Source organism: Schistocerca nitens, chromosome 2 (assembly GCF_023898315.1).
Source record: "Schistocerca nitens isolate TAMUIC-IGC-003100 chromosome 2, iqSchNite1.1, whole genome shotgun sequence".
Classification (NCBI taxonomy): domain Eukaryota; kingdom Metazoa; phylum Arthropoda; class Insecta; order Orthoptera; family Acrididae; genus Schistocerca; species Schistocerca nitens.
Window position 1 is genome coordinate 628,448,830 of NC_064615.1, and position 26,670 is coordinate 628,475,499.

At 45.3% G+C, this 26,670-nt stretch overlaps 1 protein-coding gene across 1 annotated transcript; it reads left to right on the top strand.

Annotated features, from left to right (window-relative positions):
• The first annotated feature begins 18,000 nt into the window (after nucleotides 1–18,000).
• LOC126235211 (uncharacterized) lies at nucleotides 18,001–26,236 on the top strand. Its single transcript, XM_049943942.1, has 2 exons — nucleotides 18,001–21,102; nucleotides 26,174–26,236. The coding sequence occupies exons 1-2, from the start codon at nucleotides 18,001–18,003 to the stop codon at nucleotides 26,234–26,236; spliced, it is 3,165 nt and encodes a 1,054-aa protein (XP_049799899.1).
• The last annotated feature ends 434 nt before the right edge of the window (nucleotides 26,237–26,670 follow it).

Genomic DNA, 26,670 nt, shown 5'->3' on the forward strand with positions numbered 1-26,670 from the left:
GCTTGGACATAGAATGATTTCATGCCTGGGCTGTACTCATTCAAAACAAATATGGCTTGGTAGACTAAATTTCACATACCTTCTTGTTCAGCAACAGTTATCATTTGTGTGTTATGTTGTAGTAAAGATCAGGAAATAATCCAAAAGGGAACCTGGAATATTAGATAAAACACAGTTTAGTTCCGAGAAGAGGAATTCGCTGAGTGGCTATAGGTGGCCTAAGTCCTTCAGCTTGTAAAACTGAAGCACATGCTTAAAGCGAAGTAATTAATCATATGCTTAGTCCAACTACCCGCCAGATATCAGATACAAACACTGCATTGCACTGCAGTTTAGCGGATATATTTAAACAAATAGTAGATCAGTTGTCAGTTACGTTGTTATCAAAAATGTGACTTCAATTGTCGTCTCAAATGTCAACCCTGTATAATGAAATTTCTTCTCAAATTACAAACTTAACCACCGCTGAATCAAACTGCAAAATGCTATGAAGACTATATGACAAACCTGTCATTACAATGTGGCACATTAACTACCGCAATCGTTACACTGAAAGATGAATACCATGGCCTATGCGACATAGTGAAACAATTGTCTGATGAGCAAGTCAAACCAAAGAGTCTGTTTACAAGACAGAATCAGCGGTACAGAAATTCACTGCTGACCATGAGGCTAAGATTAAACTTGAGTTTGACACAGAGAGAAAGTTGTAGAAAGGCTATTCTGAGTGGACTTCAGACAGGGAAGCCCATGTTAATGAAAGACTATTCTGAGTGGATTTCAAATAGGAAAATCCATTACAGTGAAAGACTGAATTCAGAAGTACCATTATTCGTTCAAAAGACGGATAACTACTTATTATCTCAGGGAACCACACTGAGAGAAACCATAGCGCTGTTTTAACTTGGTTTAACACAGTTAAACCAAACTGAAACAGCGCTAAACAATTATGTACCAAAGTGTCGACAAAGCATGGCTTCACAAATTAGTAACATCCACCAGGAACCAATATCAGTCGAACGGAATGTAACTGACTCAGTCCCTTCTGCTGTTAGAGTAGAAGTCAATTGCATTAATCGTACGGTGTGTGAGGGTGGGCATCACAGTGATTTAAACAACATAGGCATGTCACCAGATCCTGCAATGTATGAGATTTTGGCAGCTCCTCAGTGGTAGACGAATGTCTGTTGAAACATAGACAATTTCAAGAGTTTGCTCAAGATTAAAAAATATCCATCCAATTGTTTTCATTAAGTCTATTGAGGGTGTACTACCAAGGCCCTGGACCAACCAATACAGAATCCACTCGATTATAGGTCACAGGTTTCACGGAGGGCAAGACCACCCATTGGGCCACAGACTGTAGAGACTTGTCTAGATTACGCGCAATTTCAGCGAGCATTTTTAGCTAAGTATGGATCTCGGTGTGTCTAGGAAAGACTCCAAAAGGAAATGTTTAATCCGTAACCCTTTCAAAGGCAGCAGGGTATTCTCCTAAAATACTCTGAAAAGTACCTAAATAGAACAAGGTATTGGGATAAGCCCACATTTAATTGAGACATTATTAGTATATGAAAGCTAAACTGCCATTGGATCTCTGGAACCAATTCTTCCATGTATCTCAAAACGACATTGAACACCTTGTGTCAGAGTTGGACTCACCTGGCGTTATACAGGAGGGTGCTAAATTGAGTAAGCATAACAATAACATCCAGTGGTATAACCCCAGCGTGACAAGAGAGAATAACGTAAGTTACGTGACACAGCTGGGTCCACCTCCCATCCACAAGAGCCACGACCCATTAATATGGGGTCAAAAAATTAAGTCTGGCCACATAGTGCAGTTAAATGTTACCTATGGTGTGGACTGGAAGCAACAAAGATAAACAGCAAATTTATTACACCACAGTGATAACGAAGACATCAGGTACGAACTAACTTCACCCCATTTTAAATACTGTGTTGAGACTGAAGAGAGTGTGCAAGTCATGATACATACAGTAGTGGAAAAGATACCAACTATGGTTGTATTAAACACAGGTGCTATGTTGAGTGTTATAACATCTAATTTGTTCAATAAAATTCATGAGGTCACAAAAATACCCACATATCCCATACACAACTGTAAAATCATCAGAGCTATTGGTGTTAAATCATTTAATGTCAAGATGCAAACTCAGGTGGAGGTTAAAACGGGAAATGGAGTGACAAAATGCCCATTCCTAATTGCAAGTTGGCTGTTAGTGGAATGCATTCTTGGCATTGATTTTATATGGAGGAGAATACAATGACTGACTTCTCATCAGGTAACTATCTTTTAAACATCGATAACCGGAAGACTATAGCGGATTTAACAAGGAAAAATTAGAGCATCGTGAATACTGTCGCAGCCTAATGGTAAAATTATTCAAGACACGAGCAACAGACATCAGTAGCATCCCCATACACTGTAGGCAGATTGAAAATAATGAAAATCTGGTTTAATGTAAGGCTATAGTCTACTATTATTGGCGCACTGCAATAGGCAGAATTATTATGTGACTGTATTCACGTATATGGAAGCAAGCATGGTATTCTCAACACATACTAGTATCAAGTAGATGTTCACTCCCACGAGATCTGTTGTCATAACATGTATTCCATCCCATTGATCAAGAGTGCAGTTCTCACAAATGACATAAAACAAGTGCGTGAATGGAGAATAACTGAACCTTCCATGTAACCTTATTGTAGTCTACTCTTATCTATGACAGAGCCTGGTGAAGCATTCGTCTATTACTGGATGTGAGGGCCGTTAATGAAATCATTATTCCAGCAATAAGGGTTATAGATGTTCCATGGAGCTAAATATCTTACTAGCATGGATTTATGAAGTTCATATTGGCAGGTAAGTCTCACCAAGAAACTTATAAAATATACTGCCTTTATCCTCGAAGGAAGAAGTTACCAATTTTGTGTTCTACCATTTGGTCGAAATGTGAGTTCAGGTATGTTTATTACTGCCTTAGATACAGTAGTAGGGCCTGAACTACAGAACAGAGTTACATTATATATTGATCATTTATTAATAGCCACCGATGGCTATGGGAAGAATATGTTGATCTGTTAGAAAATACACTACACAATTTTTTTGAAACAGGAGTTACCGCAAACCTGAGAAAATTTCTGAGGGACAATATTAGGTTTCTTGAGCACAAAATTTCATCTACAAGAATCACACCAGATTCAGGTAAAATCATTGCAATAAAGAATTTTCCTCTTCCTGGCAGGGAAATACCACTTAAAGCACTTTTCACCTTACTTTCATTTTTTCGAAGATTTGTGTCTAATCAACTTTTAAATAGTACCATTCCATTAGGGGACTGATGACCTCAGATGTTAAGTCCCATAGTGCTCAGAGCCATTTGAACAATTTTGAACCATTCCATTAAGTTTATTGAAGAAAAGTGCACCGATGGCGTGAACGAGAGACTGCAAAACAGATTCCGATGCGATAAAGGATGCCTTAGTAAACTAAAACCAGTGCACATTAGCATTCTACCTAGTTAATGATGCTGCATTCTCTGGCCTAAGAGCCTATCTATTTCAATTAATAGAAGAAGCTGGCAAACAAGATATTCATGTTGTTAGTTGTGCAAGCTGCACATTGTCAGATTGTGAACGTCGCTACTCTGCTACTGAGTTGGAACCTATAGCAGTAGTGTGACATTTAAAAAATTCAGTTTTCATATTTGTGGGAAAAACTTTAATGTTTACTGTGACCATGAAGAGTTGTGCTTTCTAATGTTCTGCAAATTACTCCATGTGCACTTAGTGTATTGCTTATTGTTTTTTACAAGACTACAGTTTTGAGATAATTCACTTTTCAGGAAAAGACAACATTTTGGCAGATACTCCATCAAGAGTACCACATGGATTACCAGAGTACACAGACTTATAGAATAGCACACTGACTACTGTATTGTACCACTAATGGATACCAGTTATTACTAATGTTACTTAGATATGTGCACAAATAAGATGTATCTACAGAAAGCTGACACATTGGTAGAAGGTTAAGACACTATTTTCACAAAACCCTGAAGATATGCTACAACAATATTACAGAATTATGTTCAATTTTATAGACACGATACGGGATCTGACAGATGGGCATTGGTATTCCAGTTGCATAAGAGGATGCATTAATTTGGAACACACATAATTCACGGGTCATTATAGCAAATCTAAGCAATTCAGAAACATTAGTTTATTCAGTTTATACTGCTATTTTCCTAACACAAGAAAAGGCATACAGGAGCTACGAAAAAGATGCCTTTTATGTCAAAACAAAAAGCCTCAAACAAATGCTGCCATAAAGAGTGACACCCTACACTAGCAATAAAACCACCAAAAATCGTCACAATTGATGACACATGACCTTTTTCCTCAGCTAGCTGTGGAGTTAAGTATGTAGTAGCACTGTATGAAATTTTCACCAAGTGTGTTAAAGTGCATGCTACAAAGTTTGTCACCACAGGTCCAATTATTAAAAGATCAATTAACAATTATACCAACAGTTGGCAAGCTCTGTCTTTCCGTCAGATAATATTTCAAACGATACTTGACAAACATGGTAAACATTTCTAAATGAATATGGCATTAAAAAGATATTAATATCACTCTTCCATCCTGCAAGAATCCTGTTGCATTTATCTTTCGAGAATTTAACAGGTTCATTAGGAACTATGCACATGGGAATCAAAGCACATAAGATTAGATTAGATTAGATTAGATTAATACGTGTTCCATAGATCATGAATACGACACTTCGTAATGATGTGGAACGTGTCAGGTTAATAAAAGATGTCTGTACAAGATATTACATGACACAAAATATTGCATGACACTACTGTTTAAGTTGGTTTTTTTTCCTTCCCTTAATTTATATCTAAAAAGTCAGCCAATGAGTAGAAGGAGTTGTCATCTAGAAATTCTTTTAATTTATTTTTAAATGTTGGTTGGCTATCTGTCAGGCTTTTGATGCTGTTTGGTAGGTGACCAAAGACTTTTGTGGCGGCGTAATTTACCCCTTTCTGTGCCAAAGTCAGCTTTTTGAACAGGAAGTAAACAATTTGCCGCTTTACAATACACAGAAGAACTCATAAGTAGAATGAAGGGGGAGAAGGAATGGATATATGCTGCTCCAAGTCTACAAAGAGATGAGTATCCATGGGAAGAGAAGGTAAGAAATATATTGGGCAGGCACATCTGAGAAAGATCTATTATAATAGAGGATTCAGACAAATGCAGAAATATCAGGTAGGAGAATACATTCTGTTAAAGACTCACCTGTATTCTTTGCTTCAAACAGTAACTTTTGCACATGGGTCCTTACAAAATTGTGAAATCTCCACACAAGGGAAGCTATCTCCTTACCCTAAAGCCAATAAAATTAAGGGGTAGTATGCCAACCAGGGCTTGAAAAAATACTTACAAAAATGAATGATCAAATTTATGTTATATGTGACGTTCTACGTTTAAATGCAGTTATAATTTGTAATGGATGACTGGTTTAACCAGTATTATCAGTGGAGACCTTGGTGCCATATAAGAGAACGATGTCTGTTTGGCCTGAAGGAATAATAGGAGGTTAACATTGCTAGTCACTGGACATTTATTTGAAGAAAAAATTTTAAATTAATAGTATTTAGGTGAAGAAAAATTCTAATTACTAATTACATGTATCGAACTAATTATTTGCTAGGCCCTGTGCTACCTAAACAATTTAGATACTTTTTGTTTTATATAAATGTGTAAATATTTGTTATAAGAAGAGTAAAGCAAAAACACTGTGGTGTTAGTTCACATGCTGCATGGACAGTACACCAAAACACAAGCCCTATATGCGATAGTGGTCTATGATATTTTTACTTTAACCTGTGAACTGAATGAGAAGATTCACTGATTCGGATTACTAGGCAGTGATGATGTTGTGCTATTCTCCTGGAAGATTAGCATGTTTGTGCTTAGGAGACGAAAAGAGGACACTAATATATTTTCATGTGTTAACTCTTCACATTGTGGACAACATACTGTGATGTCTGCAGTACTTGGTAGTAATGTTGCGTGGCTTGTAACGAAACGTATTCTTACAGTAGTTCTGGAATCATATGAATGCGTGGTGTCTGTTCTTTCGGACATGTTCGACAGAACAGACATCACGCATTGATACAACTGATTCGCCTCGATGGGCAATGAATCCACCACCTTTAGTGCAGGTTCACAATTACATTCGACTTCCTACAGAAATCTGATAGACAGATGGGAATTTTAGCCGGCTGGGAAATGCGCCGCATTGAGGATAAACACTGTGCAGAAGGCGCAGTCGTTAACGAAATTGCCGAGTAAGCAGGAGATCCCAGGTTGGGGTCTCGGTGAAGCACACTTCTTGACTCATCGCCACTGGCAGCTGACATCATCAGTTCCTTCCCTTTCCTTTCCTTTCTCCCACTTCCACCTTCAATTTCATAACTTTTGCATTCAGTAGAAGAAATTCTTGGTACAAGGAAAGAGTGGTTTGTAGGGAAACCATGTTTCTAGTACTCTACAAAACAATGTAAGTATTGGCGTAGTAACACAAGCCACTTTTGAAAGAGTACAGTTTTCTTGGCTTCTTGCGAGTTGTAAGTATGGATTTTCGTCAGCTTTAAGTTTCCCTTTGGTTTCACTTTGATTTTCCATGTTCTGTTTATTGATATGGTTTAACACTCTATGCCAATGTTGACTTTTGTTCTATAAATAGACAATGTTATCCTGACTGGTACAACATGTAAGTCTTATACAACGCAGGAGTGCATAAACTCAGGAAAGAGTCGCATATGGAGGGTATTTAATGACTATAATGCCATTTTTGTCGTAGTACATGTTCATGAAAACATTGAGAACAGTTACGGCACAATTAACTTAGCACTGTGTTAGGGTGTGCTGATGCGGGCTACAAAACTAAATGTTTGAGCGCGGTTTACGACGGAAGTTGCGCTTACCGAGAATCAATTCAGCAAAAGACCAACTATGGTGCAGTGCAGAATGATGGTGACGTTATCCAAGTGCAACATACGACGCCCGATCGCACACTTTACAAACACTGACCAAAAAGCTTCGACGTGAAAGAGTCAGAGAGCCACTGCCCTTTTCCAGGAGTCTGCATGCAGAAAAATCCAGTTATGATGGTAGCTGCAAATGTTCGGCCCGCCTTCATTATTAATCTATGGTTTTGAAAACAATAAAACTTGTTCATCAGAGAGACACTAAAAATGTGCATGTCATGGACATTAACTGTAAAGGTGATTTTGACTCTGTGAGCTCGTTCATCACAAACTTTAGTGGTTAATACTCTGTAAAAGTGATTTTGACTCTATAATCTCGTTCATCACAAACTTCAGTAGTTAAGACAATGTATGGGACAATGAAGGACGCTTTTTAAGTGAAACGTAACAAATTCCCACCACACTAAGCACAGATCCATCCAACATGTTGAAGATATGTTTTGTTCTTTATATTTATGTAATTAAAATATACCTACTATCTAAAAAGAATTTCTGTCGGTATAACCTGTCTGGCACGCACTCTACGTAGTATGATTTCAAAATATGTTTCATGTAATTTGGCAATGCTGACGGTCTGATACAACTTCAAGATGCAAGTAGAACCGAGCAGATACCTCCGCATAATGTTCTGGTTGATGACTTTCCTGTCGAGAGTCTGCTCATCAAGATGGATACTTCCAAAGCCGACAACGTCGCCTGAATCATAGCCTTTGGTCCATCACACTTCGTCACTGTCGACCACAACACCCTACTAGTCGTATAAAACAGCCTGTGATGAAACTTTAACGTACGTTGTTCGCAAAACAGAAACTAAATGTTTCTTTTATTGTGACCGTTTTGTACAAAATATCGCTGTGATAATATGTTGTCTACAGGAACAGTTAAACGGAAAAATATCTGTGTCGATGAACGGCCGCATGAAACATTCGTAATACCAAACATGACTCTTAAGAACTCCGAAACTACTAAAGCCATATACACTGAGTAGTGTCAATAATTGTGAATTCTATAATAGTAGCTCCTCTTTTCAATGTTTATCTGTTTAAACTAGTGTCAAGATAAGAAGATTGCATTATTTGTCTAATGCTGTTCACAAAACATCCAAAATACTTGTTGGTAAAATAATTTTACACCTGAAGGAAGTGTCAATTAATTAATTATGTAATTACTAGTATGTACCAATGTTGTGACAAGAGAATCTCCTGAGTAATGTAGTTGAATGGTTCTTCAAACATTATTAACGAGGACACAAGACGTTGGCTGCCGGTGGACATTATTTTAAATCAATGGGGAAAGTTGAAAATTTGTGCTGGACCTGGATTCGAACCCAGGAACCCTGCTCACTAAGAAAGATGTGCTGACCACTGAACCATACGGACCTAATGGTCATCACACCTGCGCAGACTACGCTAATACGCCTTCCGTCAGACCCAAATTTTCAACTTGTCGACGCACTACTGATGTAGTGGCCCTACACATTATGCTGATTAGCCGCGATATTTCGCCGATTCCCGTAAGAATTAGGGCTTGGTGTGCATCCTCACTAAAGTGAGCAATTGGTCGTTCTCGACACACACACATATATATTATTAACAAAGTTGTCTTAGCCGTTCAAAGGGGCACTGTTGTAAATTATGTATACATATAGCAAATTCATTTTGAGGTTCTCCCAAACTCATTTCGTTGTACTGAACGTAGCTGAGATTGATATTCGAGTAATTTCTGTTTTAAACGATGTATGGAGTGTAGTCGCGTTCTTGTCACTCCCTTGTATCTCGTCTTGCAAGAATGCAAGCACGCCATTTCCTTCCTCTCTGTAATTTTGTCATTAATTATTGACACAATTAACCTGAGCTATGTTTTCAGTTATTAGAAAACGCAGCACTATCTTTTACTAATAATATGTAAAGCCTCTTTTCATGTTTCAGTTTTAATATAACACAGGGAAGGAATTGATTTGGTGACGTGTCCATTGTCCATCCAAGCGCCAGTGCATGCAACTTTCGCTACCTGAGCCACTGTAGATCAAAAACTATTTACCTTATGGGTATCCAACTTTCTAAGAACGAGTGCGCTGCGGCATTTGCGTTGTTGGTAGTGTTGATGTTATAACTTGTTGTTATGCGCCGGTGCTGGTGCGGCGACGTAGGCATGAAGCACAGCATCAGTGTGCATTACACTTGCAAACAGTCAAATTGGTCTGCACAAGGTGGGCAGGGCATTACTCGTAAAGCTGTTTTATAAAAACAATAGCAACAGTGCTGCTGTTCTAGGCGAGTATCGACTGTTTAAATGAATACGAAATGATACTCTTCCCATATCGGGGTTGAAGAACATGTTACGGAAGTTAGAATTAACTGCCAATTTGGGAATTGATCATGGGCGAGGCCGACCGCCAATTGCGCCTCAAATTGTTGAAGAGATTATAGTTGGTATGACTGTGAATGCTGGACGCATTGTGCAGTCTCCAAGCAGAGCACGAGTAGTGTCACGGAAGCTAAACATTCCATGGCCCACCGAAAAATGCTGCGAACAATTGCGGAATGCTGTCTCTAATGCGGTTCCAGGCTGTCGTGGATGCAGGTGGTCGTCACAGTCAGCAACATTTGTAACCTGCAACGTCAGCATGCTACGCAGTTAACAAATGTTACCCTTTCATCTCGAAATTAAAATGTGTTTCGTTCAATAGTTTGTTCGTTATTTCTCTTCCGCAATTGTTTCCATAAACATTCATTGTCCTACGATCACTCGTTTTTCAGGGGGGCTCTTTCCAGGAGTGAAACTTTAATTAGAACCTTTCTACATTCTTCACTTAAAACTTCCGGGCTGATAGGCCGTGGTCGAAGTATAAAACTGTCTCCTGACGTTTCGTCTCCGACTGCGGGAGACATCTTCGGACGTAAAGCGGCGAACTGCGAAGAGAACTCGAGGAAGCGCTGATTACATAGGCAGTACAGAGGGCGCCACTGTCGATCACGTGGCGTCGGCTATGAGATTGTCTCTGGTATTGCCGACATTCTCGATTGAAAGTAATCGATCGTCACGCTTGCGGTGCAACGCTGACATCCAAATTTTATCCAGTTTAACACCTTCGTCTTTCCTGTTAAAATTATTACGATCTATATCAATCTCGATAGCCTCTCTATACAAGCATGCATAATAATGCGAGGTTTTTGATATGACGCTTGTATCGCTGAATTTTATTTCATGATCACCTTCCTGGTAAACATGTTCCGCTTCGGCCGATTTATCCGTGTGACCCAGGCGGCAATTCCTCTTATGTTCTACAAGACGGGTGTTCACACTTCTCTTTGTGGTACCGATGTAAACCTGTCCACAACCACAAGGAATTTTATATACCCCCGGTGTAGCCAAAGGGTGTCGTGCATCTTTTGCCGACCTTAAAAATTATTTTATTTTCCTAGTGGGTCTGAAAATAGTTTCCACGCCATACTTGCCTAAAACTTTCCCAATGCGATCTGTGATCTTACTAATGAACGGAAGAAAAACTTTGCCCTTGGACAACTGTTGTTCGCCGTTACTCCTGATTCTCTGCCTAGAGCGAAGTGCTCGATCTATATCCTTGCTAGAATAGCCATTCTTCACGAAAGTTGACCGTAGATGTTCAATCTCATCTTTTAAATAAACAAAGTTTGTACTCCCTGTCTACCAAAGTTTTCATTACACCTCTTTTTTGTCTAGGGTGGTGGTTTGAATCTTTGTGTAGATAACGATCAGTATATGTGGGCTTTCTATGCACCTTATGGCCCAACGTTCCGTCCCGTCGTTTAATCACAGACACATCCAGGAAGTCCAATTGCCCATTCCTTTCCGTCTCCATAGTGATTTGGGTCTTCGGATTAATGCTGTTTAAATGTGTCAGGAAGGCATCCAACTCCACTGCTCGGTGTGTCCATACTACGAACGTTTCATCGACATAGCGATACCATCTGGCTGGTCTCTTACTGGCAGTCTGCAACGCCCGTTGATCAAAAGTCTCCATAAATAGGTTAGCCACAGCAGGACTGAGAGGACTGCCCATAGCCACCCCGTCATTCTGTTCATAAAAGGTATTATTGTATTGAAAGTAGGTTGTGGTGAGGCAGTGTCGGAATAATGCCACAATATCGGTAGAAAAAATATCCGCTGTGCATAAGATAGCTTCGTTTACCGGAATCATGGTAAATAAGGACACTACGTCAAAACTGACGAGGATATCATCCGGACCCACGCTCGTTTCCTTTAACTTGTCAATGAAAGGAGCTGAATTTTTAATATGACTGTCCGTCCTACCAACATAAGGCTCCAGCATTGAGGCCAGGTGTCTAGCTAACTCGTGTGTTGGTCCGCCTATAGCGCTGACAATTGGCCTCAACGGAATCCCAGGTTTATGAACTTTGGGTAAGCCATAAAGTCTAGGTGGGTACGCTTCTGTTTTACAAAGCAGTTTCTTATCGTCGGAGCCAAATGAAAATGCTTTCACCAGTCGATTTGTCATTCTTAAAATATTCCTAGTCGGCTCTTTCTGGAGTTTTTTGTAATTCGAGGGAACCAAAATATCATTGATTTTTCCATGATAGTCCTCACTGTTCAGTACGACGGTTGCATTGCCCTTATCTGCATTAAGAACAATAATGTTTTTATCTCCATTTATATCCCTCAGCGCCTTCCTTTGAGCCTGCGACAAATTACTTTTAGGTGGCTTACATGTACGTAAAATCCTAGCCGTTCCCATCCTAATTACGTCAGCGGACTGCTGTGGAAGCTGACGGATACCGGCCTCAATATTTACTACAATATCCTCTGTGGGTACGTTTTGGGGCGTCACAGCAAAATTGCCTCCTTTCACTAGTACAGAAATTTCAACTTTTGACAAATCTTTATCAGACAGTTTAATAACAGTTCGAGAATTGTCCTCAACTGAATCTCCAGAAATGTTGTTCTGTAAGTTATTGAACTTCTTCTGCCTATTTGCTGATATTTCTGCACTAACTTCCATAGTTTTGAATGTTAGACCGTCAATCTTATTCCAGTCACCACACTGCATATTATTACTAAGAGACAAGTGGAGATGAAAAAGTTTACTGCTGGTTACCGTCAGTGCTCGCCGCGTTTGATGAATCCTCTCACGTAGCATTGCAGACTCCATACGGTTGTAAATACGATGTGCCTGGGCCGAGCGAGACATCCACTTCACCTTCAGAAATTTCGGAACCGTCGAAGTGTCCCTGCAGCGTAACAAGAAGGTGAAGGTACACAGTTGCTGTGGTTTCTTCTTGCGCATTCCTACGTTCCTACATTCTGATTAGTTATCTTGCGATAAACCTCCCATAGCCCTAGTACACTATTCAAAGGGAGTCATAATTCATCGGAACTGCCATTATTATACACTCCTGGAAATGGAAAAAAGAACACATTGACACCGGTGTGTCAGACCCACCATACTTGCTCCGGACACTGCGAGAGGGCTGTACAAGCAATGATCACACGCACGGCACAGCGGACACACCAGGAACCGCGGTGTTGGTCGTCGAATGGCGCTAGCTGCACAGCATTTGTGCACCGCCGCCGTCAGTGTCAGCCAGTTTGCCGTGGCATACGGAGCTCCATCGCAGTCTTTAACACTGGTAGCATGCCGCGACAGCGTGGACGTGAACCGTATGTGCAGTTGCGGGAGGCCGGGTGGACGTACCGCCGAATTGCTCAACACGTGGGGCGTGAGGTCTCCACCGTACATCGATGTTGTCGCCAGTGGTCGGCGGAAGGTGCACGTGCCCGTCGACCTGGGACCGGACCGCAGCGACGCACGGATGCACGCCAAGACCGTAGGATCCTACGCAGTGCCGTAGTGGACCGCACCGTTAGGCCGTCTTCCGCTCACGCCCCAACATCGTGCAGCCCGCCTCCAGTGGTGTCGCGACAGGCGTAAATGGAGGGACGAATGGAGACGTGTCGTCTTCAGCGATGAGAGTCGCTTCTGCCTTGGTGCCAATGATGGTCGTATGCGTGTTTGGCGCCGTGCAGGTGAGCGCCACAATCAGGACTGCATACGACCGAGGCACACAGGGCCAACACCCGGCATCATGGTGTGGGGAGCGATCTCCTACACTGGCCGTACACCACTGGTGATCGTCGAGGGGACACTGAATAGTGCACGGTACATCCAAACCGTCATCGAACCCATCGTTCTACCATTCCTAGACCGGCAAGGGAACTTGCTGTTCCAACAGGACAATGCACGTCCGCATGTATCCCGTGCCACCCAACGTGCTCTAGAAGGTGTAAGTCAACTACCCTGGCCAGCAAGATCTCCGGATCTGTCCCCCACTGAGCATGTTTGGGACTGGATGAAGCGTCGTCTCACGCGGTCTGCACGTCCGGCACGAACGCTGGTCCAACTGAGGCGCCAGGTGGAAATGGCATGGCAAGCCGTTCCACAGGACTACATCCAGCATCTCTACGATCGTCTCCATGGGAGAATAGCAGCCTGCATTGCTGCGAAAGGTGGATATACACTGTACTAGTTCCGACATTGTGCATGCTCTGTTGCCTGTGTCTATGTGCCTGTGGTTCTGTCAGTGTGATCATGTGATGTATCTGACCCCAGGAATGTGTCAATAAAGTTTCCCCTTCCTGGGACAATGAATTCACGGTGTTCTTATTTCAATTTCAAATGGTTCAAATGGCTCTGAGCACTATGGGACTCAACTGCTGTGGTCATCAGTCCCCTAGAACTTAGAACTACTTAAACCTAACTAACCTAAGGACATCACACACAGCCATGCCCGAGGCAGGATTCGAACCTGCGACCGTAGCAGTCGCACGGTTCCGGACTGCGCGCCTAGAACCGCGAGACCACCGCGGCCGGCTTATTTCAATTTCCAGGAGTGTATGTGCAAAGGCATGTTAGATACCAAATTAAGTACAAAATATCCTGTGTTGTACCTCAGTGTAACCTTAAATTTTACGTGGGTTTTGGTAATCTAGAGTTAACAGACAGCATCTCTGCTGTATTCTGTACTGGTTGCATTTTACTGTGATGCATAACGTGTTTACTTCTGTAAAGTGTTTACGTCTGAAGGCCACGTCACAATTTTCTCCACTTAATTTTTCTTGAGCAAAGAGAACATTTCAGACATTAACAGTAAGTCATGACATCTACTGTTTCATTGGCAAGCTGTAACCAATCCGTTGTAATCAAACCATATGCATAAACGTCTTGACAAGGACATCAATTCTCTCATGTTAACTGAATTGTCTACAAGAAGCCATCTTTTATCTACGACATAAAAATTGCTTAGCAGAGTCACTTACGACCCGTTAACCAAAGCTATATAATTACTACTATTGTATGTCAAACAATGAGCCACTGACTGACGTAATATTGAATGGTGTATCAAAATTCTGTTATAGACATTGTCCTTGCCATTCAAAGAGGCGGGAAACAAACGTTTGTTTTTCCCTGAGAACAGCTACAAGAATGTTTCGCAGAGCGCAATGTTCATCTAGATGTGACAAATTAATACGTTTTTAATTTTGACTGCCCTATGTTCATAAAATGAGAAGGACGCATAGTCGCCTTCAGCCTTCTTCTTCCTTGAGCCGTCATATCAAAGGACCACGTATGACAATTGTTCTGTGCCTTAAAATAAATAATAAATTAATTTTACTAATCTTTACTTTTATGTTCTAATTTGGTACTACGAGCCTAATTGCACCCGTGGTCTAGGTTTAGTTAACGTACAAATATACAAGTTACATTTTTAAAAATATTGGGAGTGATGAACATATTCAATACAATAGGTATGTGGAAAATGAATTCGAGAAAACACTTAAGTATCCGAACCACAGTAAGAAATATGGTAACATGCTCCGAATTGTCTTCAGCAGAATGGGTATAGGTTAGGGACACACGGATTCCTCGTGGGGAGGGGATGGGTTGGGCTACGATGCACTTGCAGTGCCGCTGAGAGGCCCCACTACTTCTACGGCGCGTTCCGGACCCCAACCTCCCAGACAAGTCATACAAGAAAAAGAAATCAGTAATACAGCAGATATAAGAATATGACTGTAATCATCTGGTGTCTGTTATAAAGGAAGAACTTGAACCTCAATAACAAAAATAACAAGGCTGTGAAGCACTTTGCGACGTTGCTGTTCGAGACTACTCTTCTGTCCACGTAATTTACCTTGGAGGGGACTCAGGTGCGTACGTCTTAGATTTACTGAATGATTAAGTTGGGTCTAGGAAGTGGTGAAGAAGAACCCCAGGCTGCAGAAGAAGAAAATGTGCATGCTGAACTACCAAAATATGTAAAAAAAAAGGACAAAGTTTTAAAATATTAAACGTTATAATAGGATTTTCTTTAAAAAAAATTATTAATTTTAGTTTTTTTCCGGCATAAAACTGGACTTAAACTTGAGGAATTGGTGAGTTGTTGCGTGTACAAAATGAACTGCAGTGATTGTGATCAGAATTACATAGTCAGAGGGAAAGGTCGTTTAAAACACGCTCAAAGAGCATACAAATTCCCAAGGTAAAACAATTCTTTCTTTACACATTGCTGAAAATCAACATCCCACAACAAAGACAGAACAGAACTTGAAAGTGCCACATACAATAATCAAAATAAACTTGCTTGATGTGGTAGAGGAAATTAAAATCTTAAATAACAAAGACGTTTTACAGAACAGACTTCAAAAGAGCAGTGCGACTTTAATCAGGATGAGTATCTTAACATTTTTGCGGAGCTGCTCTTAGTGACACGGTACTTTGACGTCGTGTGTTAAAATGTGATGCATTGATATGCAGAAAGATGAGTCATTCTGAAAGCTACTGCCTCGTGTGGAGCCAAGGAGACGGCGAGATCGCGTCCGTGCGGCCCTTCTGCGCTCGTCCACAAAACATCAGCGTCTGAAGACGACAAGAAAACGAAAAGCGACCTCTGCTGTATAAGATGAATTCATCGGCGTTGCAACGTTTTCTCTCTGTCCTTGGAATTTTATTTGCTTAGTTACTTTGTTATTTACTGATTTACAATGTGCTCATCGACGTTGCAACGTCTTCTTCCAGTCGTTTTCAATCTTGCATTTTTTTTGTAATTTGCTAATGTGCTCTATACCACTGTCAATTATCAGCCAGTTCATTAGCGTAAGACGGTGTGAGTACGTTTCCTGTAGACTGCATGTCCCAATGATCCACCACCCTTCCTCCTAACCAACACGTCAAGAAAGGGAAGGCAACCATCCTCTTCCATCTCCATCGTAAAACGAATGTTCGGGTGGATCGAGTTCAGGATGATCTTGGTCTGCATAAGGCGGGTGTATACCGTATTCCTTGTAGCTGCGGCATGGCATATATTGGTCAAACTATCAGCACCGTGGAGGACCGATGTACTAAGCATAAACGGCACACACGATTACAGCAGCCAAGTAGATCTGCTATTGCCGAACATTGCTTGGATACTCGTCACCCCATGTTATATAATAACACCGAGATATTGGTATTCACGTCCAGATATTGGGACAGTGTTATTAAGGAGGCAGTTGAGATTAAATTAGCGAGCAACCTCGTTAACAGGGATGGAGGTTTTTGTTTCAGTTTGGAATCCGGCTCTCTCCCTTGTCAAAAAACAGAGGGACAGAGTCAATGCTACCTCATCTGCGAATTCGTAGTCTCACTATCGATCGCTCTGACTACCGTCATCTTCGGTGGCACTAGTGTTCAGTGTGTGTGTTATCTTTCCTGCTTCAGTCCGAGAACCGAGGTTTTAAATTTGCATGTACGTCGCCTGTCCACTGCAGTTTGCCTTGAAAATGGCGGGGTGTTCTCCCGCCGAAATATCGGCGGTCGCTGAAAGCGTTACCGGCTGAATTACCGGAAGTTATTTGAAAGCTGTATAGGCCAGGAGAAACTGAGGTCTCCAAACGTGCTGCTGGCGGGCCAAGGCTTGACCTGCGACTCGGCTTTGCTCGGTCCTTCTCAGAAGCATCCGCAAAAGCGCAACATTTCATTTAACATTGCAGTGCGGCATTCTGCGATTGACACAACTCTTGAGTTCGGCAGAATCTGGGTGTCAGCGCTGTTTACCCTTCGCTATTTGTCAGTAATATCAAGGACGTTCACAGGTCCAGTCACTGTTTGCACAAAAAGAGGCAGTCGAGCGATCTGTCGTCGCAATCCTCTCAAATGAATGGGAATGACAGAAGAGGGGGATGAGACTTCTCAATTCGAATAAGCCATGGGTACTGCTTATTTGCTACACCATAGTACTATTCAGAAAGAATATAAACTTTTAGATGACAATGAACGAGCAAAAAAAATTTCAACAATCGACAAACAAGATTCATTGTCATTGTTCAAGAAGCACTTTGTGCTAAATTTTCAGGCATGAAGCACTTGAAGAAATCAGTGGTACAAATAGTAAAACTTCGGATGCCGCAATAATTATCCCGTCCTCAGTTGCAACAGTTTGCAATAGAAATGAACAAGAGTATGGACGCTTCATATGTTACTGCAGAATGAATTTATCAAGTCAAGGGGCATTCCTGGAACGATTTTTTTACATAAATCTCGCTATTATGGCATCAATGAAGGAAAAAGGACTGTAGAAACGAAAATTAGAGCACCGGGAATGGATTGCAGACTTCGTATTTTAAGTTGACTTGACTGCACACTGCAGGCAGTAAGACATTTGTAGGTAATTTCTTTCTCATTTGATGGGGATGCAATTAAAAAGGAATTCGTGTTGTAGATGGGACACATTTTGACAGACACAGTCCAATCTAAGTGAATTGGCGTTAAAAAAAGTTAAAGAATTATAGTAGTTTTACAAAGATTTTGAGGGCACTGTCAGTCTTAAGGTGGGTCCACACTGAGCGCGCCGCTCCGCGCCGCGCCGCGCTACGCAAAATGGCTGTGCGCGGCTCTGCACACTCAGTGAGGTCGGCAAACCGCGCTGCGCCACGTCGTGCCGCTCCGCGCTGCGCAAAACGGTTGTGCGAGGCTCTGCGCGCTCACTGTGGACGGCGAACCGCGCTGCGTCACGTCGTGCCGCGCCGCGCTGCGCAAAATGGCTGTGCGCGGCTCTGCGCGCTCAGTGTGGACGGAAAACCGCGCTGGGCCACGTCGTGCCGCTCCGCGCTGCGCAAAACGGTTGTGCGAGGCTCTGCGCGCTCACTGTGGACGGCGAACCGCGCTGCGTCACGTCGTGCCGCGCCGCGCTGCGCAAAATGGCTGTGCGCGGCTCTGCGCACTCAGTGTGGTCGGCGTACCGCGCTGCGCCACGTCGTGCCGCTCCGCGCTGCGCAAAACGGTTGTGCGAGGCTCTGCGCGCTCACTGTGGACGGCGAACCGCGCTGCGTCACGTCGTGCCGCGCCGCGCTGCGCAAAATGGCTGTGCGCGGCTCTGCGCACTCAGTGTGGTCGGCGAACCGCGCTGCGCCACGTCGTGCCGCTCCGCACTGCGCAAAACGGTTGTGCGAGGCTCTGCGCGCTCACTGTGGACGGCGAACCGCGCTGCGTCACGTCGTGCCGCGCCGCGCTGCGCAAAATGGCTGTGCGCGGCTCTGCGCACTCAGTGTGGTCGGCGAACCGCGCTGCGCCATGTCGTGCCGCTCCGCGCTGCGCAAAACGGTTGTGCGCGGCTCTGCGCGCTCACTGTGGACGGCGAACCGCGCTGCGTCACGTCGTGCCGCGCCGCGCTGCGCTGCGCAAAATGGCTGTGCGCGGCTCTGCGCACTCAGTGTGGTCGGCGAACCGCGCTGCGCCACGTCGTGCCACTCCGCGCTGCGCAAAACGGTTGTGCGAGGCTCTGCGCGCTCACTGTGGACGGCGAACCGCGCTGCGTCACGTCGTGCCGCGCCGCGCAGCGCAAAATGGCTGTGCGCGGCTCTGCGCACTCAGTGTGGTCGGCGAACCGCGCTGCGCCACGTCGTGCCGCTCCGCGCTGCGCAAAACGGTTGTGCGAGGCTCTGCGCGCTCACTGTGGACGGCGAACCGCGCTGCGTCACGTCGTGCCGCGCCGCGCCGCGCTGCGCAAAATGGCTGTGCGCGGCTCTGCGCACTCAGTGTGGTCGGCGAACCGCGCTGCGCCACGTCGTGCCGCTCCGCGCTGCGCAAAACGGTTGTGCGAGGCTCTGCGCGCTCACTGTGGACGGCGAACCGCGCTGCGTCACGTCGTGCTGCGCCGCGCTGCGCAAAATGGCTGTGCGCGGCTCTGCGCACTCATTGTGGTCGGCGAACCGCGCTGCGCCATCTCGTGCCGCTCCGCGCTGCGCAAAACGGTTGTGCGCGGCTCTGCGCGCTCACTGTGGACGGCGAACCGCGCTGCGTCACGTCGTGCCGCGCCGCGCTGCGCTGCGCAAAATGGCTGTGCGCGGCTCTGCGCACTCAGTGTGGTCGGCGAACCGCGCTGCGCCACGTCGTGCCACTCCGCGCTGCGCAAAACGGTTGTGCGAGGCTCTGCGCGCTCACTGTGGACGGCGAACCGCGCTGCGTCACGTCGTGCCGCGCCGCGCAGCGCAAAATGGCTGTGCGCGGCTCTGCGCACTCAGTGTGGTCGGCGAACCGCGCTGCGCCACGTCGTGCCGCTCCGCGCTGCGCAAAACGGTTGTGCGAGGCTCTGCGCGCTCACTGTGGACGGCGAACCGCGCTGCGTCACGTCGTGCCGCGCCGCGCCGCGCTGCGCAAAATGGCTGTGCGCGGCTCTGCGCACTCAGTGTGGTCGGCGAACCGCGCTGCGCCACGTCGTGCCGCTCCGCGCTGCGCAAAACGGTTGTGCGAGGCTCTGCGCGCTCACTGTGGACGGCGAACCGCGCTGCGTCACGTCGTGCCGCGCCGCGCTGCGCAAAATGGCTGTGCGCGGCTCTGCACGCTCAGTATGGACAACGAACCGCGCTGCGTCGCGTTGTGCCGCGCCGCGCTGCGCAAAACGGCTGTGCGCGGCTCTACGCGCTCACTGTGGACGGCGAACCGCGCTGCGTCACGTCGTGCCGCGCCGCGCCGCGCTGCGCAAAATGGCTGTGCGCGGCTCTGCGCACTCAGTGTGGTCGGCGAACCGCGCTGCGCCACGTCGTGCCGCTCCGCGCTGCGCAAAACGGTTGTGCGAGGCTCTGCGCGCTCACTGTGGACGGCGAACCGCGCTGCGTCACGTCGTGCCGCGCCGCGCTGCGCAAAATGGCTGTGCGCGGCTCTGCACGCTCAGTATGGACAACGAACCGCGCTGCGTCGCGTTGTGCCGCGCCGCGCTGCGCAAAACGGCTGTGCGCGGCTCTACGCGCTCAGTGTGGACGGCGAACCGCGCTGCGCCACGTCGTGCCGCTCCGCGCTGCGCAAAACGGTTGTGCGAGGCTCTGCGCGCTCACTGTGGACGGCGAACCGCGCTGCGTCACGTCGTGCCGCGCCGCGCCGCGCTGCGCAAAATGGCTGTGCGCGGCTCTGCGCACTCAGTGTGGTCGGCGAACCGCGCTGCGCCACGTCGTGCCGCTCCGCGCTGCGCAAAACGGTTGTGCGAGGCTCTGCGCGCTCACTGTGGACGGCGAACCGCGCTGCGTCACGTCGTGCCGCGCCGCGCTGCGCAAAATGGCTGTGCGCGGCTCTGCGCACTCAGTGTGGTCGGCGAACCGCGCTGCGCCACGTCGTGCCGCTCCGCGCTGCGCAAAACGGTTGTGCGAGGCTCTGCGCGCTCACTGTGGACGGCGAACCGCGCTGCGCCACGTCGTGCCGCTCCGCGCTGCGCAAAACGGTTGTGCGAGGCTCTGCGCGCTCACTGTGGACGGCGAACCGCGCTGCGTCACGTCGTGCCGCGCCGCGCCGCGCTGCGCAAAATGGCTGTGCGCGGCTCTGCGCACTCAGTGTGGTCGGCGAACCGCGCTGCGCCACGTCGTGCCGCTCCGCGCTGCGCAAAACGGTTGTGCGAGGCTCTGCGCGCTCACTGTGGACGGCGAACCGCGCTGCGTCACGTCGTTCCGCGCCGCGCTGCGCAAAACGGATGTGCGCGGCTCTGCACGCTCAGTATGGACAACGAACCGCGCTGCGTCGCGTTGTGCCGCGCCGCGCTGCGCAAAACGGCTGTGCGCGGCTCTACGCGCTCAGTGTGGACGGCGAACCGCGCTGCGTCGCGTCGTGGCGCATTTGCGCGCGCTCAGTTTAGTCGGGGCTTGGCTCGTTCCATCTTCAGACCATGCGCGCGCTCCAGCTGGAACACAGTGCGCGCCTCGGAGCGGCGCGGCGGGGCGCGGACGGCGCACTCCTCTCTGTGACAGCTGTGCACGGGCTGCAGCAGCACGGCGCAGTACGGCGCAGCGCGGCGCGCTCAGTGTGGACCCGCCTTTACATTGACTTTCGAGCCGTTTTTGAGGCCGTTTGTCGTTTCAACTGAAAGCGCCGCTGTGTGTGAGCTGATGTAACTGACTGAATTGCAAGATAATTACTGTAATTGTGGACCAATGAACGCACTTTTTTTGTTTTTGGCAATCGATAGGCACTGATTTTCACATTGTAGTATGAGTAAAATTAATAATATTATGAGATGAATAGTTGCCACTGACCATGTAGCGGAGATGCTGAGTCGCAGATGAATGAATGATGAGGTTCCATGCTCTGAGGAGCATAGGGGACGATGCGGGAGTCACGCACCGACATACTAGGCAAGGTCCTAGTGGAGGTGGTTTGCCAGTCTTCCCCCGACCGAAATGTGGATGAATGATGATTACGAAGACAACAACACTCAGTCATTTCGAGGCAGGAAAAACCCCTGACCCCGCTGGGAATCGAACCCGGGACCCCATGCGCTGGAAGCGAGATTGCTACCGCAAGACAACGAGCTTCGGACGAGTCCCAGATAGGCTCGGCAAAAAGACTACCATAAAAAGCTTTCTGCCAACGAGGCCTTTGTCAAAAATAGACACACACGCACGCACGCACGCACACACACACACACACACACACACACACACACACTCAAACGCAACTCACACACACATGACTGCAGTCTCTGGCAGCTGAAGTCACACTGCGACTGCGAGCATTGCTACATTCCTTCCTGGGTTTTCCATTGTATAACTAAAATTAATTACCTTAATTTTCTTTAGAACTCATCATTATTCGGAAGATCATGGTACTTAACAGAGCACTTCACCATTACCTACCTCATACCTATGTTTTGAAGCCATATCATCGAATCTATGAACATATAAACAAATATAGCTTCTTTCCTAATCTAATGTGTCGATTAAGTATATGTCTGTCTCATAATTTGTTGTTAAACTTCGAAATTTTCCATACCAATAAATGCAATCTCATGTGACGTCTAGTTTCTCCACGACACCTTTTACTGTGCAGCCATGACAGTACTTCGAAATACTGAATATTATTCGCCTGTGTCGAATTGAACAACCGGGTAATCCTGACATATTTCAGGAAAGTTAATACTTCTCTCACGCCACGATACTCTATACCAATGTGTGCATGCACATTCTGTGTTTTATAGCTCTAACACGGCTGATAGATGAAACCCTTCTAAACAAGTACAATAGGATTCTTCGGACGCCCGACCCCTGCAGTTTCCCTCTGCACTCATCAGTGGAACTCTTTAACAGAATTCACTAAAAGTATCGTGTGTTGCTTTTTAAGGTAAATATCTTACCAAAAATGTTATATTTTCTAACGTAATTAATTTAATTTACAAGAGTAAGTTTTATTGTAATGTGGGAGTAATTTTAAGTTCTATCATTTGGCTTAACTCATTGTTTACCGCAGGGGTGGCCAAGATTTCGGCTCGCAACGCATTTTGAGACCGAGTGCCAAAGCGTCCAGCCACGCTTCACGTTTCCCATACCGCCACGCCATGCTCTCTAAGCGCTAGGAGCGGGAAAACAGTGAACGCACCTCATTTATATGGCAGTACAGTCGTATTGCATATGATCTGGTTTTATATTTCTCATTTATCAGCAACATAGATAATAAAAAACTAATTTTCAGCATTAACTAATTATTTTTGGAGCTCTGACTGCACAGTTTTGATCTGGTACAAACCCTCGGCGTACGGACAGACGCAGAGAATTTCACTGAGTTTCGCACTCAAGTTGCCACGTAATCGTAACTTATTTTGTTTCATAATCGAAATGCGGTCTTTCACACCAATGTGTCGATCAAAATATTGTAGCACTTTCGCAACCTCATTATGGAGACTTGGAAAATCTACCCGAGAAAAGAAATGTAGACGTCATGGACACTTTTAAAGTAAAAAGGTTTGTAAATAAAATTCTGAAAGTCTAATTTTCAACGGAATTATTTCCCACCAGCACATTGTGTTATTTCTCCGCATGTCTCACTCCACCGACAAGTCTATCAATGCCGGTGGTGAGAATTTATGCAAAATAGGATTATTCCCACTACAGCTCATGAGTTGTATCACACCATCAACGTCTTTTATTTCTGAAGTCTATTACAACTGAAAGGTATGTAGGGATGCAAACGCTGTGATTACATCGCAACGATGGCGAGCGAATGAGATCGATACTTCCCCGTTACCGAGCCAAGGCTGAGCACTTAACACATGTACGAACATTTAGAGAAAGAACTGGGCGGGGATCTGAGGCAAAATTATATATTTAAATGATATCACTATACTTTTCCAAATGATGGACAACCACGCAAGTGCCAGATATTTTGAGTTTCAACATGAATCCCTAGTTAGTTTTCACAAAACTGAACCATTTACGAAATTTTCAGAAGCGCGGAATATTGAAGATTGGAATTTGTAATTTTGGATATAGTTCCCGTTTTATGTAAGAACCCCGGCCGGGATGGCCGTGCGGTTCTAGGCGCTACAGGCTGGAATCGCGGGACCGCTACGGTCGCAGGTTCGAATTCTCCCTCGGGCATGGATGTGTGTGATGTCCTTAGGTTCGTTAGGTTTAAGTAGTTCTGAGTTCTAGGGGGCTGATGACCTCAGAAGTTAAGTCCCATGGTGCTCAGAGCCATTATGTAAGAACGTTCTGTAGCGGTTTTCATGAAGATACATCTTATTTTTCAAGTTATTAATCAAAACAGATTTCACTACTAAGATTTGCAAAATCGTGATAGGTTAACTAGCCTTTAGAAGTAATTTCCAATGACCAAGTTGCATGTAATCATCGAACAGTTTCAGACTGCAAGATAAATACGTACCACTATAGAGGAACATGTGGTAGAGTATAAACTGCTCAAAGGTGGCATTCTACCCTCTGTTACGTTAGAAGAATTCTGTAAGTCATAATTTAAAAGTTATCTAACTGATATTCTTATGGAACATTCATAGAGTACAGTACCACTCATAGCAAAAATTTAGAAAGTTATTAGCATTCAACTAAGAACGATATGTAAGAGCGTGTAGTCAGAAAGGAGGCCGCTCCACACTGCTGCAGGTGCTTAAGGCGCTCTACTATAGATGTTCCGTCTGTCATTCGGTAAAAACGCGCACCGACATACTCTGGTGTCCCAAATTAAAGCAACAAATGGAAAGTTTGCAAGGTTGTGTTTATTTTGCTACAAAAGTATATAAACAGGTGACAGTAAAGTAGAAACAATGTAAAGAATACAGAACATAAACAATTACAATATCCATAACGGAAGACCGAAAAGTTCTTCGTTTTTTCGAACTTAGCGGATTTGCACACACGCAACTGGTTAATGTCCTCAGTACAGGGTGTGACGACCTCTGGCAGCAATACAGGCCTGACAACGACGAGACATGCTGTGAATGATATCATGAACCTCATGTTGAGGCAATAAGGCCATTCTTCCTGCAGAGCTGCTCCCAAGCCTTGGAGAGTGGTCGGTGGATGCAGACTTGATGCAACCTGTCTCCTTGGTGCACCACAGACATGCTCTGTGGGATTCAAATCGGGAGAGCGAGCAGGCCTCGCCATGTGTGCAATATCTTCTATCTCCAAGAAAACACCACCCACTCGTACTCTATGAATTCGATTATTATCCTCCATCATTACGAAGTCTGAGCTTACACCATCTCACGACAACCGCACATGAGGTCCCAAGATCTTGTCACAATACCTGACAGCAGTTAAACCTTACACATTCATGAGTAGATGTTCGTGTGGCCAACATAATTCCTGCTCACACCATTAGGGATCCACCTCGATATCAGTCTCTTTCCATAATTTTTGGGTTCCGAAATCGTGTTCGACGTTCCCTTCACATGCGAATGCGTTGAGAAACACTCTCTAGGCCAAATCGGGACTCATCTGTGAAAAGAGCATAGGCCCACTGTTCGACCGCCCAAGTGACATGTTGACGACTCCACTCTAAATGTTCTCGACAATAAAGGCCGCTCTGCGAAAGGTTTCTGTACACCGTTTGCCTCGGTACAACTCGTCCAGTGCATGCGGCGAGGTCAAGTGCCTGTTGCCATGCAGTGGTAAGGTGGTACCATCGTGGCCGTATAGTCAAATAACGGACCTCTCTTTCTGATATGACACTTGGTCTTTGGGATACTGTTTCGCTCTCTATAAATTGCTGCCGCGTCCGAGAAACAACAGAACGATTCACATTAAGCCATCGGGCCTCATCAGTTTGCGGCTGTCCTGCTTGCATTCTTCTTATGGCCCTCCACCGCAGACACTCTGGTAGGTGTCTCCTTTGTACCATACTGCACCAACGGTGACTCTATGCACAGTGATTGTGGATGTGGGACTACCCAGCAAACACTGCCCCGTCTGTCAAGAGCCCTGACGTCATCGCTGACGTGGTTGTCCGTTGACCGGTATGCCATTACCCGTGCAGAACACGAGTGCATGGACACCTGTTGACATCTTGTATGGTTATACCGTGAATTAGACATAAGACGTGGAAATAGCGGTTCGTTGCTTTAATTTTGGACGACAGTGTACATCAAACCAAAGGCGACGCCTACTATTGCGGTAAGCGGCAACTGTCCATACCAGTTCGCTTTGCGATGCTACATCCATCGTACATATGGCGGTGCACATGAATATTTTCACGGTATGCAGATAAAAGCCAAGGGGAATGATCTAAAAAAGTATTTGTGTCAAACTGCCCATTAAAATCACTGCGTACTCCACAGTTTGTCTCTGTGCGAATTCTTGAACATGTTGCTGCATTTCGGAAGCTGCCGTACAGTGCATGATGGAGGGTATTTCAGGTTAATATTACGTTTTATTTTCAACATTTCCACTCGCTTACTGAAAGAGCGAGAAAAGGCTTTATGTATGGCTCGGTAAGTTCGCTGATGCCTCTCAGCTTATCCTTGCGATTCCTAAGTAAGATATATGATACTGCATCGCAAACGTCTTTGAACACTGGTTCTCTAAATTCAACGCAAGACAATTTCGTATGACGAACATCATTTTCCTGCAAAGAATTTGTTACTTTGTTACGAGTATTACAGTGCTTTTGTCGATATTCAAAGCCAGTTGCCGTCCAGTACCCCAAGAGGAAAATTTGTCCAACTATTTCTGGATTTCCTTACTGTCATACAACAATATATTGCTGTAGATAAGAATGCTATCATCGATTGTACTGCTGCCCTTATCTGATAAATCTTTTATCTGTGTTGCAGAT